We start from the raw sequence: 18830 nt of genomic DNA, 5'->3' as shown, positions 1-18830 counted from the left end.
CGCGGCTCTCAGCTCCCAGTAGCATATCCCGCCTGCCCCTCCCGTACCATCATCTGTTGTCTGGAATGTCCTAGGCATATCTTTCCTCCATTTCTACAGCTCTTGTATTTCCGATTCTAGATTTCCTTCAATGGAATTCCAATCTTCTCGTCAATGATTGGGAACATTTTGAAGGCGTGACCACTGTCACCTGTAGCCAGAAACAGACCTTCAGATTGAGGATAGTACTCAATGGGAAAGTCTTGCGTCGGCCTATATTTGAATCAGTTTTGGTATTTGAGTCAAGCGCCCAGATTCCCAACCTACATGTCACGGTCTTAATAGACCCGCGTCTTGGAGAATTTTATGTTGCTCCACTCTGGGGATAATTCAACCAGAAAGTCCTGTCAAGCCTTTTCCGCTTCGAATGGAATAGGTAGATCAGTTTGTGGTGCACTGACAACCTTTTCGATAGATTGAGTGCCTTCCCCAATGGTTGAGATATTGATTGATACTTTCGTTGGATTTTGGTAACCGAATCCATGACGACCGGCTTTGAGTTCTTTGTTGTGCGGAGGTATAAATGAAAATTCCGTGGCTCACGTTGAAATAAATAGGCAAAGAATCGAGTGCCATTGGTTCTTCTTCACTTAATGGTAGATATGAAAGTACCTGACAAGTAGCCGTTGCTCAACCTTCGAGATCAACGACAGATGGCGTCCACGCACCGGCGGCAAGGATAACCAAGTCCGCAAAGACATGGGAGCCATCATCCAACTCGACTCCAGTGCAGCGTAGGAATCCGATGATGGACTCAGCAGAGTGACCATAAAGAACCTTCCGCACTCTGTGGTTTGGCTTGATCTTAATGTGGTGTCCTCCATGACGCCGAAAAATCCTGACCGCGTATCTGACACATGCCTCGGCGTTTACCCAGCCGCATCTTTCTCTCCACTCACCCCAGTGGAGACGATTGATTTTCCGATCGCCTGCCGAACAGGCATTTCTTTCATGCTCTCCAAGCCAAACGAATAATTACCCGAATTTGCTAGCTCAACATTTTCTTGCATTCTTCCACATAGCCATCCATGTGGCCATCTGTGCCTGGCTGCGCTGCCAGCACGAGTTTTGATTCGGGATATCTCCTTCACCGTCTCATCCATCAGCGAATACATCAGTCCAAAGTCGCTTTCTCAAATATTACCGGTCCTCAGCGGGATGAAAGTGGACATTATCTCCGATTCCGCGTAAGGCCATCGGACAAAATGCATAACGATTTGACCTTTCTCCTCCTGGATATCGGCAGATATTTTCCTAATACGTCGGTGCTCCGGGACGTATACAGATTCTCCAATTCTCTCAAGTCCTTGTTCTTCAAGCTCCACGATACGCTGAGCACAAAGCCCGGAGTATTGATCACGCCAAACACCGTGGTATAAAGTTGAATGGAACATCAAGTTGACGGCTTTCCATCTAATCCGAGAATCACGGCAACGGGACGCAACAAGGAACATTGGCGGTGTGATCCCAAGATCAAAGCTGAACAATAGACTGAATTGTTGCGAGGCCACTTTCCAGATCTCGAGGATCTCTTCGGTGAGGTTGACAATGAATTGAAATGTTTCAAGATAGTCGTCAAATATTATCTCTTCTTCTGAATCATACGTCCCAGTAATGATGACCGAGGTATGGTAGTAAAGCTCTAGCAGCTTGCGTATGCAGCCCCGAAGCTCAGGAGGTTCTGCTGCAAAATCAGAAGCATCCAGTGCATATTTCCAACGCTGTAAAATGGCCATTGGACTCATGTTGGGCTGCTGGCAATTCGTGATCTGCCGTTTTTCGAGTGTGGAGAAAACATAGTTCATGCCACGATCGAAATCCCTTCGAGCAACATCCAATGACGCATATGACGATGGGATAGTCGGAGCAGGCAGACATAGTTTGATGCCAGTATTGCTGAGAGCGTGACGGGAGTCCATACACAGGGAAAATTGGACGCGCAAACGTTGCAAAACAGGCGTTATCTTCTCGTTCATCAGCTCCAACGTTGGCCGAGAATATTCTTTCAGTTTGGTGTAGTTGTTGGTATATGATCTCCACCAATAGAGTAAATTAAGTCCGGCGGTCAAATGGACTATACACGCAGCATCGCCACTTCGAAATTGCTCAAAGCAGATAAAAATAATACACAAGACCATCGTGAGATCGGGTTTCGAAGACATATTGAGAGATTCGGACCGCAAAGATTTAATGGCTTCAGTGTAATGTTTTAGGGCCAAAACTTCCGCAGTCTTGCTGGCATGCTTCGGAGATTTTCGTATCCATGTTGACGTATTATTAGGCTCAAGACTTTCGTGCAGGGAGGCTAGCGCTGTAATGGCATGTTTGACTGATACTTCATTATGTCCAAGATAAAGAAAAACAGAGATCCAATCGCATGCATCCTGCTGGCCAAACACCCTGTGGACTGTGCGTGATCGAAAGAATGCAAATGCTCGGCGTTCTGTATCGCTAAGTTCATTCTCGGATGAAATGGATTGCGGTACAACGAGATAGCCCTCGCATATTCGCTTCGTGCTGACACAGCGCAAGCATGCAGGCTTCTGCTCATCGCATTTGACATGTCTGATACTAATGTTAGTCATCAAAACGAAATACATGACATTTTTCCCATCATACCGAGACCTGGAGAGTTTTTAGCGTGCTAGTGATGTAATGACTCATGAAAACTTACTTGCAGGTGAGACAGCCAGTCCGAGCTTTGCGCCGGGTTATTGTTTTGCCTGTCTTCATTGTTAAATGACGTTGGGACTCAGTGTGAGGGACGGCTCATAGGTGAAAAATACGTTTCGCGCTGTGGTTGGGAATAGAGCACATCGGCTAGTCATGCGTAGGGCGTGCGGGTGGAACCACCCATCATTCATTGGTTGAGGTTGCCTCACTTAGATACTACCTACATAGGTACCAGGTATGCTTATCCCGCCGGCGCTTTCTATTGGTCGAACCTTGATACCGATTCAGCCAGTCAGAAAAGGGGGAATTTAGTATCTCACTATTAAATCCGGATCCGACAGGGAAAGGTACAGATGCAGGAAATATGAAGTTTATACATTCGCATATGCAGACGTTCCTAACTAGGGAGTTGACCGGCTTCATACATTTTGCTGCATCATATCTCCTCGTATCATGTGAGTAAAGCTTCATGCTGATGATAGAGTTACCTGTAACATCCTGGCCCGGGCTCACCTCCATTGGATGTCAGGCTGATCACGTCATGAAAGTCTGGTCTTCCTGGGCTTCACCAGCAAACCGATGGCATTTCCTATGTGTCTTCCACGAATATGAGGACCCGTGAAAATGACGCCGAAAATGACCGCTTTCGAGGCTAGAAACGGCCGCCTTTCCACCCGTAACTTTAGACGTCCACTCGCCCCTTGACCGCCCACTACGCTGTAACACCGCTATTCTGCACCCCTAGCACTGTTAGTCATTCTGCGGAGCTTGCTTAACTCAGCGTAGATCCGAGTAAGCGATGATAAAACGAATAGCCGATAATCTGGTGATAGCAGAAATTTGGTAGAGTCATTTACATCAGAGAGCCGTGGGTGGGAAGCGGTTGAAGCGGTCAGTTTGAGGTAGTGGAGGGCTGAACAATAGAGTAGAATACAATCAAATCAACCCAATCTATTCTGCTCGGAATATTTCAATTGTAATCGACTTAAAGGTGGATCTAGCAGAACCTGTAATGTAATGTAAACTAATCGAATCCAAAGCTCCCTCGTAAACGGCTACCACACTTAACCCAAGCTATACCCTTCTATTTTGATTTGCAATATTCCTGATCTGATCCAGCCTTACCATCTACCTGCATATCGTATGGGTGGCTCTGATCGTATGGAGGAGGGTTCTCCATGTCCCTTGTGCACATTGACGGCTGGTGGGTCGACTGGGATTGTGCCTGTGGTGAAGGATCGTATGCCGGAGGGTCCTCCATGGTCCTTGTACTTGTGCAGCACATTGACGGCTGGTGGGTCGACTGGGATTGTGCTTGTGGCTTAGATCTGTTCACATTGCTGTCATGGTTTGAGCGAGGCCCGTGTAGAGGGTCCGATGGTTGGACATGAGGGTTGTTCATTTGGCTACCATCCTTATAGCCCATTCGCCGCTTGTTATTAAGATAGTACTGTTGCTGGGAAATATGTCGGAGCCTTTGGGAAGCAGGTTGGAGACTTTCCCTCTGCTTCTGCTTCCGCTCCTCGTGTTCAGTGGCGGCCCTAATGGAGGATTTATGAGTATGAGAGTGACAAGCTTGGGTGGAAGACTTGAAGAACGCACTTGGATGCAGCTTTAATGAGGCTATAGCCATCACCCAAAGCAAGGCTATCCTTGAAAAGACCCATGTTTTAAAAGGAGAAGAAGGAGATTCGGTAGAAGCTTAGTGGATTATTGAAGATGTGACGATTTGAAGACCGGGAAACCGAGGGGTCTTTATGATTGTCTAGCACCGCCCCACACGGGATTTTGTAATTAACGGATTTCCAATGACTCCGCCACGATATGGATCTTCGCCAAGATTATATAACAACCCGGGCGCGTAAATGCCCTTGGGGGCCAAACCTAGCGTCCAACAACATAATCGCTCCGCAAGCTTGCCTGTATCGATGGACGACTCCCGAACCCGAGCTTTTGTTTGAGACCGGCGAGCCTGCTGTCGCCTTTGAACTACATCTCAGAGAACAGACCATGCGCCCGCGGCTGAATCATCGAAAATCTATTCTTGGTTGTTTTTGATGCAAAGCACGGTTTGTCCGAAATAAATCGCGCCTTTGTTCCTTGCTTCTGGTCCCGCCGTCTCATTGGGAAAGACCCGATACCTACAGAAAGCGGAGTGTGATTTGTCAAGCGTTAATCCAATAGCATGTCCTTTCGTAGCTTGGCCCCCAGATTGCCAAGACCTGATTGCCAAGGCTGTGGGGTAATTCTATACTCAGCCCCAAACAGAAGGTTCCGAGGCTTGGATTTTACGCCGTAGTAAAGATCTGCATAGGAAAAGAAAAATAGAAACTAATCCTTCTGATATGGACTTGGGTTAAGCTTAAAGGGCTACCCCCTCACTGTTCCTCTTCTTCTCCTTCAACAATCAATACATCTTGTTTCTTGATGATGATATTGATTTCTCAAATACACTAATCCTCCACAGAAATACAATACATCTGGAAGTAGAAAACAGTATGACATGTCGCAAAGCAATTAGCTCCATTACAATGCAAAGACAGACCAGCGACAGGAACAAACGAAGCTGCATTCTTCATGCTCCGACAATGCTTTTTCTCGAAATGAAATTTAAGACAGAAGGGGTCTAAAATCAGACATCTAACAGTCCAGAGTATAACAAGCTAGCTGTCAGGAGATCAGGTATGTAGGAGGGATATTATGATGGACAGTCAAGAGGTGGAATGAAAGCAAACAGCCGTCGGCTATTTGCACCACCTAAATCTTCCGTCTCCCACGGGCAAAGACCATATCAAGAAACAGGGCCAGGTTGTAATGCCAAAAGGGAATGGAACATGGTGTGCTGCGAAAGAATGAGCCATCTACCTACCCACCACATGGGACAGATCCCGATAGTAGTAGATAGCAGATAGCTCTCTCTCTCTCTCTCTCTCTCTTCTACCTCTCCGTCCCTTTTGCTCCCAGTTGAATCTACCGTTCTGTTTCTCCATCTCTGGATCATCACGTCGTAGATTCTCCATCACCACCCAAGAAGATGGAAATATCCCTGATTTTTAAAGAGAGTGGTAGACTTGAAGCAAGTTTTTGGGTAAAGAATGCAGTAGTTGTAGCGGGATCACGAGGATGAGCGGGAACTGAGAGTAGGCGGAGCGGAAACTGTGATTGCTTTGACTAAAGGGCCTTAGCTGAGGGCTGGGTGGTAGCACTGCCCGGTAAAATGGTCATCTTGACGGCCGTGAAACTCAGAAAACGAAGAAACAGAACGAGACATTTTCTTATAGCGATCCGTCATATAGGCCCCAAGGTGAGCGAATTGATTGGTAGTGTCCATGTGCTAGTTCTCGGTGATAAAGTCGGACAACGCATAGATGGGTACAGATTCGGAAAGGTCTGAATCGGAAGTTTTGAAGCCGCCGAGCTACTGATGAGTAGTGGCGGCGACAGTAAGGGCGGCGAGGAAGTAGAAGTACTTCAGGAATTTTCAGATGTGAGGGGTGAGGCGCGAAACCGGCTTAGGAGCACACCACTTGTTAGCGAACGTTTGCGGAGCGTACCTAGTGCAAAAGCAATCAGAGAACTGAGCTTAGCCGGTGTTGAAAGTGTGTGTTGCGAAAGCGTTGTAGCGGCTTTGATTGGCGGTGTGAGCGCTAGCTGGGTGGACTCGATGTCGAGTATCTCAAAAAGCTGAGCGTCGCACTTTTCGACGGTCCATCTGAGGCCGGTGAACAGCGAGAAAAGATCAGCCTCACCGATGGGGTAGAAACGAGCTCCGAAATGTTTGCCGAGTCGAGGCCAAAGTGGGAGACATGTTGAAGATACAATGATAAAAAGAAGCGAGGAAAGAATGACTCAAACTTGTTCTGTGGGATGTCCGTGAGTCGGCTAGTGCGACTGACCGGGGTCGAATGTGGTAATGGCAAACCGCGACAGTGAGGCTAGAGGATGAACCAGAACACAAAAAGAAGATATAGGCAAAAACGGAGCTACGCTAGGCTGAGAAGTTGTCAATAGGTCTGATATAAAGGAATTTAAATACTCTGACGGATGTAACAGCCAAGGGGCCATAGAAGCTACCTCAATTTAACACTCGAGCAGTGGGATTCCTGCATTTTCCCCTCGTACTATCTATGTAAACACCGCCATGTGCGCCAGATGCATTGCATATGCCGTTATGGTATCAAGTGTCGGATTGGGGCCTTGTAGCTGTTGACAAGCACGCCGACTTTGTTGAAGGAACTGGTCTGCCAGATATTTATTGTCCCATCCATCATAAACGCTATGCATCTCTCTTTGAAGTCTTTTTGATCGACCCCTAGAATGATTTTGTTAAATCCATTCAGTCGGGTATTGAATTATGGGTATTGAATTATGCACTTACCAATATATGGCATTCTGTGAAAACGCAGGCCCAGTCAGACGACAATTATCAAGCCAACGGAAATCTGGTGGCCATTTGCCGCTTCCTAAAATCCGTGTCACTTCGAATACAACTGTATCCGTTCCTTCGGGTCCTGGAGCACGACGTCGCATACTTATGGTCCGACATCCGGGACACACTTGAACAGCATCCTTTCGACTCATTAAAGAAGTAAGATCCCAGTGAGGACAGTGAAAGATTGGCTGAGCTTTCCAATGGGCATAAGATGAGGAAAATGATATTGTATACCGAGCAAAAATGCCCGGACTGCCAGAGGAGTCGATGGATATACGAATCTCGACTCGGGCCTTGTAGTCGGATGTAGTAGCCAACGAGCATTGATGGTTCAAATGAGCCCCAGTTAAATGAAGACCAGCTGAAACATAGGCACTTGGTTGAGGCCCACCATCGCGGTCAAATGTGAAAGGACCAATTTTAGTTTGACACAGCGTAGTGGGTGACTTAAGAAGTTTCGCAAGATGTCCGAGTTCTCGAATCGTTAAGGCAGCACATGGACATAGGTCAATGATACCCGCATAGCCTGTACAATATCTCTGTAAAGCGGGCTGCGCGAGTGAAATTTCACTAAATTCCTTTCGTGGATGGAGCTTTAAACACCTTCCGCAATATGCCCAGGAGGAATTCTGAAGTCGAAGAAGTAGTTGGTTTCGTGCGACCTCATTACTATTCACACATAGAATAGGGATCCGAAGATGTAAAAGTCGCGGGAATTCAAATTCCTTCTCTTTTAGAATTGTTCCGAACAGGTCGAAAAGTCTTTTGCAGCTAAGCGATAGACATGCTTTATCGACTAGCGGAAGGTGTTGGTAGATATTGAATAGAACGCTCTCTTGTAGGGAGAGTATTGTAGGGCCTTTTCCCACAATTCGGGAAAGGATAGATGAAATAGAGAAAGATTTGGTGTAGAGATTCTGGATTCTGTGTTTTCCTTTCCTCATTTGTTGCTTCTCAATTTGGTTGTTCTGAGAATCGACAGACAGCCTCCAACCATATCTCCAGCGTCTCATCTTATTCTCACGTCCCAATAGACAACGAGATTCCTCACTGTCGTCAGAATGACTCCGTCCTAGGCGAGAAAGTGTGCTAGGCAGCTTTTGGCGTGGCATCTTTGGATCTCAGTAGGGATGACGGTGATCGAAAAGTTTGGGTTACGGCGTGAGTGAGATATGTGTGAGCCTTGCGTAGGTAGGCTTGAAACAACCGGGAATTTCAAATAAGTCAAGGGAGGATCTTGGCTGTCAAACTCTTATGACCATGACGTTACATTTACGAAGTCTTTCAAAGCCGATATCCAATTTGTCTACTATGAAGGTCCAAGGCTCTGACAAAATCCCAACCTTGGAAGGTCCTTGAACGGGCTTAGTAAATCGGCTCGAGACGGCCCCAGGGGTGACGTCGGTATTCCAAGCTTGTTTCTGCTCATGCTTAGTGGTAGCCTACGTACTTGAATTTTTATATTAATATCCCAAGATCTATGGGTTTATAGTGAGTTGGTTGTTCATTAACCAAGAACAAATATTTCATTTTAGATAAGAATCGTGGGCCGCTTGTATGAGCTCCATGCTTAACGATCTCCAAAATATACACCCATATCACCCACACTCACCCTAAGACGGGTTTCCTCACTAAGTTTAGTGTTCAAGGCACCCCAAGAATTGGCCGCATAGAGTAATTGGCTTAAGTACGGCTGAGCGGACGGGAAGCCCTGTTTTCCACCCCTATGGTCGTATGTATCATGTTAAGACTGGTAAGATGGATTTTCGAACCAATTGGTGAGTTTGGTACCGCGCGACTAGAGGTGAGAAGTGTGAGTGCACTATAGATTCGGTGATAACAGGATGATTTCTCACCTTTCGTTGCACCTGGGCACGATTGCCTGACCTTCCCAGCTTTACTAAAATTTGATGATTGGATCGATGATCTTGTAGCACCTAAAACAGTAAGTCTCTTAGCATCTACACATAGCCACCAGCCAACCTATCCGTCCGCTGAAGAGTATTTAAATATCATTATTTCGCTCTAACCCTCATGCGACAGTGACCAGCCAACTGTGAATGTAAGGGTATAAAATCGAGAAGATAAATGTCTAAAAGAGACATCTAAAAAGATATCCAAAAAAGAACTTACAAAAAAGACACCGGAATATTGTCTTACATATACTATAGCCTCCCTAATATTATCTTGAGCCAATTAAATCGGATTTTTATAGTCTTGCCTCGTCCAGGATAGATGCCACATAAACAGCCACCTACTCTTATTATTATTATTATTCTTCTTTTAGGATCTGTTTGATGGATGCACTTACGACCTTCTACAGCTTGTAGTCAAGGCGCCTGTAAGAATGAGAGTGGAAGATGCGATTCAGTTCGTACCTAGGTAGGGTTGAAGGTTGTTGTGTAACCCCTGCTATAACATGTATTTTTTCGCTCACTACCAGAAGCAAGAACATACCCAGGTAGCCCCCAAATTGACAGCGAGACTGTGTCTGCCTCCCCCCCCTCTCTTAGCAGCATAATGGGGTCAGAGAGTGCTTCCAAATTCTACTATCTCCCTACTGATTTACATTCTTGGAATCTCTAGTATAAAGAAACAGATATTTCTATTGTCTTGAATGCCATTGTGAGGAATGTTGATGCCTCGTGCAAAACAACCATGTTCATTACCCTAGGGGATCAACAATATGGCCGACGGTTAAGGTACAATATCGGAAGTCGGCAAAAAGACGTCATTCTTCTTGAAGAAAAAGTCCTCCCACATTCGCCCAAAACAGTTGCTTGCTTTGCTCTAACATGTCTCTACCTATCGGATCATTTGGGTCTCTCCCGGTCTGTTACCGTACTACGTAGGACTCGAGATGATAACACTCTGGATGGAACGCTCTCTGACCTCATTGTGCTACTAAGGAATCCTACCTATAAATCAACTGCCCGGTAATGGTTGCTTGATTCTATGCCAGAAGAAACTGCCCAAAGCATATAATGGAGCCTGGAATATTATCTGATTCTTTTCTGATTAGCCACTAGCTAATATGCATTCTTGGTGCTGCCCTTCTGGTAGACACAACATAATTCCCCTCATATGAGACTGTTACTCATGCGACACTTAGAGCACCATCTATCGCAGACTCATAAATCCTCTATCTCATTTACCCGGGCCCGAGATATCGAAATGGACAGAAGCCATTTATACATACAACTGGTTAAGGGGAAAGACACCGATATACGTCAACCATCTTCATGAACATTATGGTATGTGCTACCGGCAGCTAGTGTTATAAAAAAAGAACACCTGACATTGAGATAGGCCCTATTGTACGAATCAACCCGGATCAAATCGATATCTGCGACATAAGCGCGGTGAAGGAGATCCACAAGACCAATAGTCGCTTTGATAAAACACGCTTCTATCGCAAGATTTCCATAGGCAATGTGTCCACCACATTTTCAACGACAGACAGACATTTCCATACCCACCACCAGCGTCTTTTGGCATCGCCTATCTCTGACTCTTCGCTGACTCGCCTTGAGCCAATAATATCCAATCGTGTCCGTATGGCTATCAACAAAATCACAATGGATCTGAAAGCTCATGGCGTTACTGATGTGTTCAAATGGTGGTTGTTTATGGCTACAGACATCATTGGTGAACTCACATTTGGAGACTCATTTCAAATGCTTGAGATCGGCAAGGTGTGTAGAGGGCAAGAGCTCGACAAAATTCTATCTATGCTGATAACGAATGTAGAAAAATTAATACAGCCTTGACATGGAAAGACTGATATCACTACAACCCTTTCGAGCAACGGTCCCGTTTCTAGTAAAGATTGCAAGATATGTTCCCGTACCGATTATCAAGGACACAGCGAACGCAGAGGACAGACTCAAGCTGTATGCCGTGCAGTCCGTTGACCGCTACAGAAAACTCATCTCTCAAGACCCATCTAACCCAAAGCGAAGCCTGTTTGCAACCCTTTTTGATGAAAAGAGTGGCATGTCGTAGCAGAAATCATACAGGAGGCTCAGGGATACATTATTGCAGGAAGTGATACTACAGCTGTCACATTGACCTATCTTACGTATGCCGTGTGTCGAGACAGCCGAGTGCGAGAGAAGCTTGTTGCCGAGTTGGCTGGTATTCCCGAGCCTGTCACGGACAAAAGCCTCAGAGACCTACCGTACCTCAACCAGACTATCAACGAGACTTTGCGATTGTATACGGCTGTTCCGTTTGGTTTACCTCGACTAGTGCCACCCGAAGGTGCTGAGTTCAATGAGTATCGTGTGCCAGGAGGAATCACGGTCTCAACCCAGGCTTATAGTCTTCATCGAGACCATACTATCTTTCCGGACCCGGAGAAGTGAGTCAACTAACTCTTAATAGTGCCAACACTGGGAAATTAAATAACAGAATAGTTTCAACCCTGAGAGGTGGGAAAATCCAACAAAGGAAATGAAGGATGCTTCTTTACCATTTGGTGGTGGATCAAGGAGTAAGTCCCTTGATATTGTCCACGGCTTGAGCCACCAATAGAGCTAATTCTTATAGTCTGTTTGGGTATGCACCTAGCTCGAATGGAGCTCCGTCTAGCCACGGCGCTTTTCTTCCGAGCCTTGCCTAATGCTCGACCTTCTACGAAAGAAGGTATGACGGCTAGCGAGATGGAGATGCAATCCTTCTTCTTAATGGCCCCGCAAGGCCATCGTTGTATTATCGAGACATGATGTCTATTCAGCATGATCTTGGAATTTTTGCAATCGTTAATCTCTACTCTCTACTCTCTACGTCGATAGTAGTATACCTTTTTATGGAGCCGATCTACTAAGAAATCTGTTGTTCAAGTGTATAATTGATGTTATTATGCCTCTTCAGTCTGGTAATTCATAACAAAATTCTTTTCTTCAGCGAATGTTTCCTTCTAGCAACCATGCGAATAATATGACTGCTGATATCATATTAGCATTCAATGGAGATAGTGAAGCTTGTACTCCGAAGAAGGCCAAATGAGCACCAATTTCACAAATGGGGTATGGATCTCGATGTTGCTTCGGATATAATTTCCGTGGAGAGGCACCTAGAACGTCCAATGTACTCGGAGATGACAGATTGTTGTTCGCCAAGGTACAGTGCTGCATATTTTCCTCTGCTCTTCACTAGAACGGAAACCAAAAATATGGAAATATTTAGCGCGATCAATGAGGGAGCAGTGTGGCTCTTCGCAACGCTATCGCTAGGGCGCTAAGTCGCCCCGGCTAGTCCCATACAGCCCAGCTACAAATGAAACTCTGGCCACTGCTGAAATAACTCGAAAAGGATGCATCTTCGCAAGTAAATTGAACTTGACTTAGTCAACCACCTACCATGCCACCAATCCGTTCGCAATTCTCTCGAAGTTCAATGGAAAGACAGGGTAGGATCTTATTAGCTATCCAGGCTATACAGAAGCAGAGATCAACACTATTCGTGAAGCAGCGCGTCATTTTAACGTACCCGAATCAACCCTTCGTACGCGTCTTCGCGGGACTACAGGGCTATCTCGCCGAAAACTCGCGCCAATGGCGGAAATTGAAGAGGTATCGCTTCGGAAATGGCTACTCTCAATGGATTCTCGCGGAGTAGCCCCCCAGCCTACTGCCGTGCGAGAAATGGCAGATTTACTACTCGCCGCGTGTGGACCTTTACCGGTTCTTTCGGCAAAAATTAGGTTATAGAATTTGAAAAGGCATCCCGTACTCTCGAGCCGATTCTCGAAACGCTATAATTATGCGCGAAATGCGAAGACCCGAAGATTATCACCGAGTGGTTTAATCTTGCAACATAAGTTGCACCAAGGCCCTTGGCGTCGCCAAGACGTGTTGGCGGGACTTCTTATACGAGAGGGGTTACAATGTCGATCCAAATAAGAGCAACCGTGAAGTCTCCACTGCCTGCGATGTACCCAACTTACCTACGTGGCTGGTCGTTTGTAGATTAGCATCTGGGCATAAGATTTCACTTACACACCAGCTGCCAAGTGAATGTGTGTAGCCTATAGCACCCCTTTTTTTCTTTCCGCGCATTTCTTACACAAGTATTTAATACTCCAGCTAAATTTAAAACGGCCCCCAACTCGCTACCATTTTGTAGGCGCTAGTAAGAGACACGGCCCCCCTTTCCGTCATTGATCACAGACGTTGGGATTGGCGCAATATTCCAACCTTGAAACAGTCTAATAAGCACCAAACGCCCCCGGGTTCAGCCCCAGTTGTTTCCAAACTTTCGCAGACCTCACCTTGACTCTCTCCCTACTGGTTTCTCTATACCTTCAACTGTTTTAATTGATCCACTGTCAATTTTCAATCTTATATGTGACAGATCCGATGTCGGATTTGTTGAGTAGCCCATATGGGCTCTCCGTCCGCAGAAACGGCTCCTGTCTCGTCACCGAAGTAAACTGCGGCGAAACCTGGGCACCCTTCCATGCCTGTTGTCCCGGCGGCACGAAATGCCCAGCCGGCCAAACAAACGTGAAATGTTGTCCGTCAGACGCAGACTGCTCCGAGTTGATTGATGACACACATTGTGCAAATAGCACTGCAAATGTCTATAAGGCCAATGATTTCTTTTGCTGCGCTGCTGGCGAACAGGCTTTCCAGAAAAAGAACTCATTTGTCGGTTGCACTGATGATACATCCACCTTGGACAGTAGTTTGAGTCTCTTGAAAATTCGGTATCATGGTATGTAATGCTTTGGCGGCCTGACCCTTTATTACAGAGTCAGAGACTTGTTGAACTGACTTTCTAACCCCCCGTCTACAGGCTCTACCTCAACGGCCTTGCCATCGTCTACAATATCCAGTACAACGACCCCCACCACGACCGCTACCAATACTGCAGATGCCACCACCCCTGCAAGTGCGTCGGATAATTCGTCGTCATCAAATACCGGAGCCATTGCGGGCGGCGTCGTTGGCGGAGTAGCTGGGTTGGCTATCCTGGCTGGTCTACTCTGGTTCCTACTCCGTCGCCGAAACCGCGCAAAGAAGAGCATGGGAACACCTGCGGACCCAAGTCCTCTAATGTCCAGTGCTCCCGGGTCCAGTCTTCCTGTGTCGAGCCTTCCCGGATCGAGTGTACCCGAATCGAGTGTGCCCGTTGAGTACTACAATAACAAGCCCCAACCACCGCAAGAACTTGCTGGTCGAGACGAAAATATGGTCCATGAATTGCCATCGCATGCGACACATCGGTGATGGCGTGCATGGTGGAGTAAATACCCGAGAGAAAGTCCCATACTCTCTCACTTCTTTTATGTTATAAATATGTAATACAACAAAATATTTCGACTATGGCGCAAGTCAGGATACCAGGCCACTTCTGCGGTGTCACCCAACATTATTTTCATGTCAAGGATCAGATCCAAAATATAAAAAACCGAAGCCGCTCCGCTGGTTCTCACATCTCGCTGTCAACATAACTCCCGGCCGCGGCTAACGTGGCGTAGTAAAGATTTGTCTCGGCACAGATAACCATTCTGCCTTTTCCAGCGAAGTTGAAATTCGCCGTACTGGATCCAACATAGATCTTGCCGATGAGCTTGCCAGATGGATTCCAGACATGGACACCGTCGCCACAGCCAGCATATACGTTACCCCATGAATCGCAGTGGATGCCTTTTCAAGACATTAGCCTTAACGTCATTAAGTACAGCTTGCTGGACTTACCATCAGGTGCACCAGAGTGAACAAAGGCAAAAGTCTTGCGATTGTCGAGTGTGCCGTCGTCTTTCACATCAAATCGGTAGCTATAACACGCAGTCCGTAATCAGCTTCAAGTCCAAACATGGGAATATTAGAAACGACAGCTCATACATAGAGGCAGGGCGGGTGAAGTCGAGACCGAAAAAGCCGCTATCGATTCCGGTATCCGCGACAAATGCGTGCTTGCCATCCGGAGAGAAAGTGAAGCCTGCTACAACGTTAGTTGCACTTTCCTTTTCGAGCCTGTAAATATTCTTGATCTCCTACCGTTGGGATGGTCAAACCCATCCGCGACAACTGTCACGGCACCTGTCTCGGGGTTGAATCGGTACACTTGGTCCTGCAGACCGGGGGCAGGACGGAAGTCCTGTGCATAGCCATAGATCGTGTCTGTGAAGTAGATATCTTTGCTTTTCGGGTGGATGGCCACATCGTTCAGGGAGTTGAATTGTCGGCCGAAGTAGTTATTAAGGATGACTAGAGACCACTTTGTTAACTCCCGAAAGGCGAAGAGGCGGTTCGTGCTAACCTGTAGCGTTGTATGGACTCTTCGGGTTCATCACCCACAAAGCAGGCGGTTCATTGTCACCTTGACCCTCACCGGCGAATATAATCTGTCCCCGGTAATTGGTAGCCCCTGGAGCAGAGTCAGTTGTGTAACCTCTAAGAAAGAGCTGCTTGCTTACCATTTGGATTGAGAACCGTCGGTGAAGAAGGAACGGTGGTTACATCAATAAGGCCCGCGGCATCAGACTTGTGGGAGACAGCAGCAGCGTCCGCAAGAGAGATCTTCTCGATGATAGCCGACTTTCTAAGACCGGTACTGGCGTTTTTTGCGCCTGCATTTTGGACGAAAAACACCTCTTCCGTTTCCTTCGACCTAGAAGCTAAAGTCAGACTCTGTCTATCCTTGGCTTGGTCTGCGTGTTGGATACCTACCATACAACCGCCTCATGGAATAGAGGGTCCTTTGGGGAGTGTGCGATCCGGGTTAGAGTTGGAGTTTCTCCGATGATTTTCAGAAATTCCTCATCGTACACATGGAAAGGCTGCTGGGCTAGACTGTCTCCTGTGGACCCTGGAGGCACAAATAGCTATACATTGATCAGTAAGAGGCGCTACTGGAGACCGCACATGAGGAATCGCATACACTCTTCGCATTGAATTCGGTTGGGGGCTGAGTCGTGTCCAGGACATTGAAGGCTCTTTGGTCAATCACTTGCGCTTGAGCAGGAATCTCGCTCGAGCTGACTGGTGCTAGGAAGGACCCTAGGAGCAGCAGCGTAGCTAGCGAGGAAAGTTGAGATGTCATCTTTAAGATAGTGCAACGTAGAACAATCAAGGAAGGGAAGATCAAGCATTTATCTCAGGGGGCTGGGGAAGTGGGGCATAGACCCCTCATGCCTTCAGGGACAATATACAAAAATTCTCCGGAATCTCAGTCAAAGCTATGGCGTGTGTCGATTCTCGGAGTTGGCCCGATACCTTAACCGGCCCCTTTCGCCGCCGATCGACGTCAGCGCCGGAGCACGTGTTGCCTCCTTTTTGCTAAACATTCAACCTTGGAAGGTTAATTTGCAGGTTAGTAGGAATTATACAGTGCTCTGATGATCATCTATTGAATTGTCAAGTAAGAATCTAGTTATCAACGAATATAAGAGAATCTTGAATACAATATTTGCGGCCTTGCAGCCTGAGGCCAGGGTGTTTACCCATCCGGGGCCTCCTTGATATCTAGATCATACCTATCATTCTAAGGTTATCCTTTCTTTCTTGCTCATCATTTATGCTTTTGTTTCCCAAAGCTCCCCCTGGTGCTTCAGATTGGGCCGCGTCTGAGTTACTACCCAAACTCTGCCAAGTAGCTCAACACCCGAAGTTACCCCCTTCGGTGTTGGGTTAATGCAGTTGGGTTACTTGGCAAGAACCGGGCAGCCAGTGGTCAAAGCTCTCTTTTGGGGTCATTTATCCATATGTACTTCGCAGATGAGACATGCTATCTGAAGCTGTGCCTGCATGTGTATACAATTTACGAAAATCTGAGTTATCGACTTAGCGGATTAGGTATAGGCACTGACTTTTCTCTCACGGTACAATACATCTAGTTCCGCTCGGTCGTTTTTATTTATGAGAATCGGACATATTGACTTGAATATACTTGAGCTTTCCCGCAAGTCCAGGGCCCATCGCCTGTTCATACTTATGCAGAATATCACTAGGTTAGGTGGAATATAAGGATTGTAACTTGTCCTTTGCGTTTCCTCGAGATTTATACAACGTACACATCCCTTTAGCTGCTGTATCATCAGCAAAACTGGATTGGCCAAGTGCTGCATTATGGTGGGATGACTTGAGGCCTTGAATACAGGGCTGTTTTATTGGTCCTTGACATTAGGAAATCACGTGGAAGTAAAGCCTGGTCAATGACGATAACGCGCGATGGGTGGTGACTGCACGTGATATCGTCGTATAATGAAGGCCTGATAAAGCAGACATCAAAGCGCCGAACTTGACTATTACTAACTCTGTATGACTATTATTCTGTCTTTGAATGTATTCTTTTAGTGGATAGAATGCATTACCATCCTGGCCTTTGGCAAAGCCTTGTGACCGTTGTTGCGAGAGGCGTCAGAAACAAGACAAAGCCGCAGTATCCGAACCTCACCAGCATAATTGCAATAGATCTTATTTTTGAAAGTAGGGAAAGCGAATTCGTAAATCAAAGTTTTCAATGGGTATGACAGAGCCTAGCCAACTTCTTTCTACGCTCTTCCAGACCATTTACATGTCTAGACTTGTCTTTTCTCTTAGAAACCCACAATTTTGGCCAAGTCTCGCAAGGATCGTCACATTAGGGGGTCTTTGTTCTGCGTAGCGTCTAACTTTATTTTCAACCGTTTTGCCTTAAGAAAAGAGCAATCTTTGTTCAAATATCCGAAACAATGAACCTGGTACCACATGCCATGGGTTGTTTCCGCATTTAGGCGATTGCAACATTGATCCCGAGGTCTCTTCCAAGGTTACCCTTCAAACACTTGAATTCCTTATTACTCCGAATTCGTGTCTTCTTGGTTTAGGGCTTGGCCGTGTGGCGCTTCAGTGGAACGTTGCGGAGTAACAGAAAGAATCAAACGATCCACCCAGGAAAATCTGTCGAATACTGTGTTGAATACATGGTTGAATACAGGCAGGGTATTTTACCCGAAAAAAACGCGGGACCGCCAGATGGCAGATCCCATACAAAAGTGCATATTATCGTTACTAAGCATGTCCGTGGAAATTCCTCTGAGAATTCCAATCCTGTCATTTTAGTTAGTAATAGATTTAAATATATCTGATTTTGTCCGTATATTGTCGTACTGCCAGATTTCTGTCAAAACCTAACCCGCTGGAAGATAGTGGCTTTCTAAGAGAGTTACCGGATGGCTTGCATGTGAAGTAGGCCAAGCCTGGATTGCGGCTTTTTCCAAAAGAAAGTACATATGTATGTAACAGTTTTTGAAGAGAATTCAAGGAACAAGTAGTGAACCATGGATTGTAACAGGGGTTAGTGGTGATTGGTTACAATATAGGCCCTGCCCTGCCAAGACCGTAAATGTACTATGATTGGTCAAGTTGTCAATATTTCCAGCCAATCGTATTACTTTTCTCTGGACCACAACGTCAGAGTCCACAGATCACACAAATTCTGCGAAATTCCATCAACAGTACCTCTCGAGGGTGATAGGATGCTCCTAGCACGAAGCAGTGAAGTGTTCAGGGTCATAGTGTTATTATGTGTCTCGACAATGTATATTGACAATTCAGCGGACACGGATATAATCATTACGGATCTGAGTTCCGTTCCTGATAGTTGCGTTGCCTTTAGCCCCAGGCTAAAACGATCTGATCCCTGTTGGGCCCACACTAGGGCATCCTTTTAGAGTTAAGACCCAGACAATGCG

At 46.3% G+C, this 18830-nt stretch overlaps 6 protein-coding genes across 6 annotated transcripts; 2 read left to right on the top strand and 4 right to left on the bottom strand.

The window, feature by feature from the left end:
• Positions 1-669: 669 nt before the first annotated feature.
• Positions 670-983, bottom strand: N7471_004016 (fructosyl amino acid oxidase; the record flags this gene model as incomplete). Its single annotated transcript, XM_057276735.1, has 2 exons — positions 670-826; positions 913-983. The coding sequence occupies 2 exons, from the start codon at positions 981-983 to the stop codon at positions 670-672; spliced, it is 228 nt and encodes a 75-aa protein (XP_057136345.1).
• Positions 984-1172: 189 nt separating this feature from the next.
• Positions 1173-2772, bottom strand: N7471_004015 (Zn(II)2Cys6 transcription factor domain-containing protein; the record flags this gene model as incomplete). Its single annotated transcript, XM_057276734.1, has 3 exons — positions 1173-2604; positions 2659-2664; positions 2714-2772. The coding sequence occupies 3 exons, from the start codon at positions 2770-2772 to the stop codon at positions 1173-1175; spliced, it is 1497 nt and encodes a 498-aa protein (XP_057136344.1).
• Positions 2773-3796: 1024 nt separating this feature from the next.
• On the bottom strand, positions 3797-4423 carry N7471_004014 (uncharacterized protein; the record flags this gene model as incomplete). The annotated part of the gene is made up of 2 exons (XM_057276733.1): positions 4315-4423; positions 3797-4253 (listed from the first exon to the last, which is right to left on the bottom strand). The coding sequence occupies exons 1-2, from the start codon at positions 4377-4379 to the stop codon at positions 3797-3799; spliced, it is 522 nt and encodes a 173-aa protein (XP_057136343.1). The 5' UTR covers positions 4380-4423.
• Positions 4424-10722: 6299 nt separating this feature from the next.
• On the top strand, positions 10723-11871 carry N7471_004013 (uncharacterized protein; the record flags this gene model as incomplete). Its single annotated transcript, XM_057276732.1, has 4 exons — positions 10723-10839; positions 11164-11507; positions 11563-11639; positions 11696-11871. The coding sequence occupies 4 exons, from the start codon at positions 10723-10725 to the stop codon at positions 11869-11871; spliced, it is 714 nt and encodes a 237-aa protein (XP_057136342.1).
• Positions 11872-13506: 1635 nt separating this feature from the next.
• On the top strand, positions 13507-14379 carry N7471_004012 (uncharacterized protein; the record flags this gene model as incomplete). The annotated part of the gene is made up of 2 exons (XM_057276731.1): positions 13507-13864; positions 13946-14379. 2 exons carry the CDS (start codon positions 13507-13509, stop codon positions 14377-14379), a joined length of 792 nt encoding a protein of 263 aa, XP_057136341.1.
• Positions 14380-14581: 202 nt separating this feature from the next.
• On the bottom strand, positions 14582-16198 carry N7471_004011 (SMP-30/gluconolactonase/LRE family protein; the record flags this gene model as incomplete). The annotated part of the gene is made up of 8 exons (XM_057276730.1): positions 14582-14799; positions 14851-14930; positions 14998-15094; positions 15154-15363; positions 15416-15523; positions 15573-15766; positions 15826-15980; positions 16037-16198. The coding sequence occupies 8 exons, from the start codon at positions 16196-16198 to the stop codon at positions 14582-14584; spliced, it is 1224 nt and encodes a 407-aa protein (XP_057136340.1).
• Between the last annotated feature and the right edge of the window lie 2632 nt (positions 16199-18830).

This window comes from Penicillium samsonianum, assembly GCF_028829775.1.
Source record: "Penicillium samsonianum strain IBT 33392 chromosome Unknown utg000003l_segment0_segment0, whole genome shotgun sequence".
NCBI classification, from domain to species: Eukaryota; Fungi; Ascomycota; class Eurotiomycetes; order Eurotiales; family Aspergillaceae; genus Penicillium; species Penicillium samsonianum.
The sequence above is the reverse complement of the archived record's forward strand: the minus strand, read 5'-3'. Positions and strand labels throughout refer to the sequence as shown.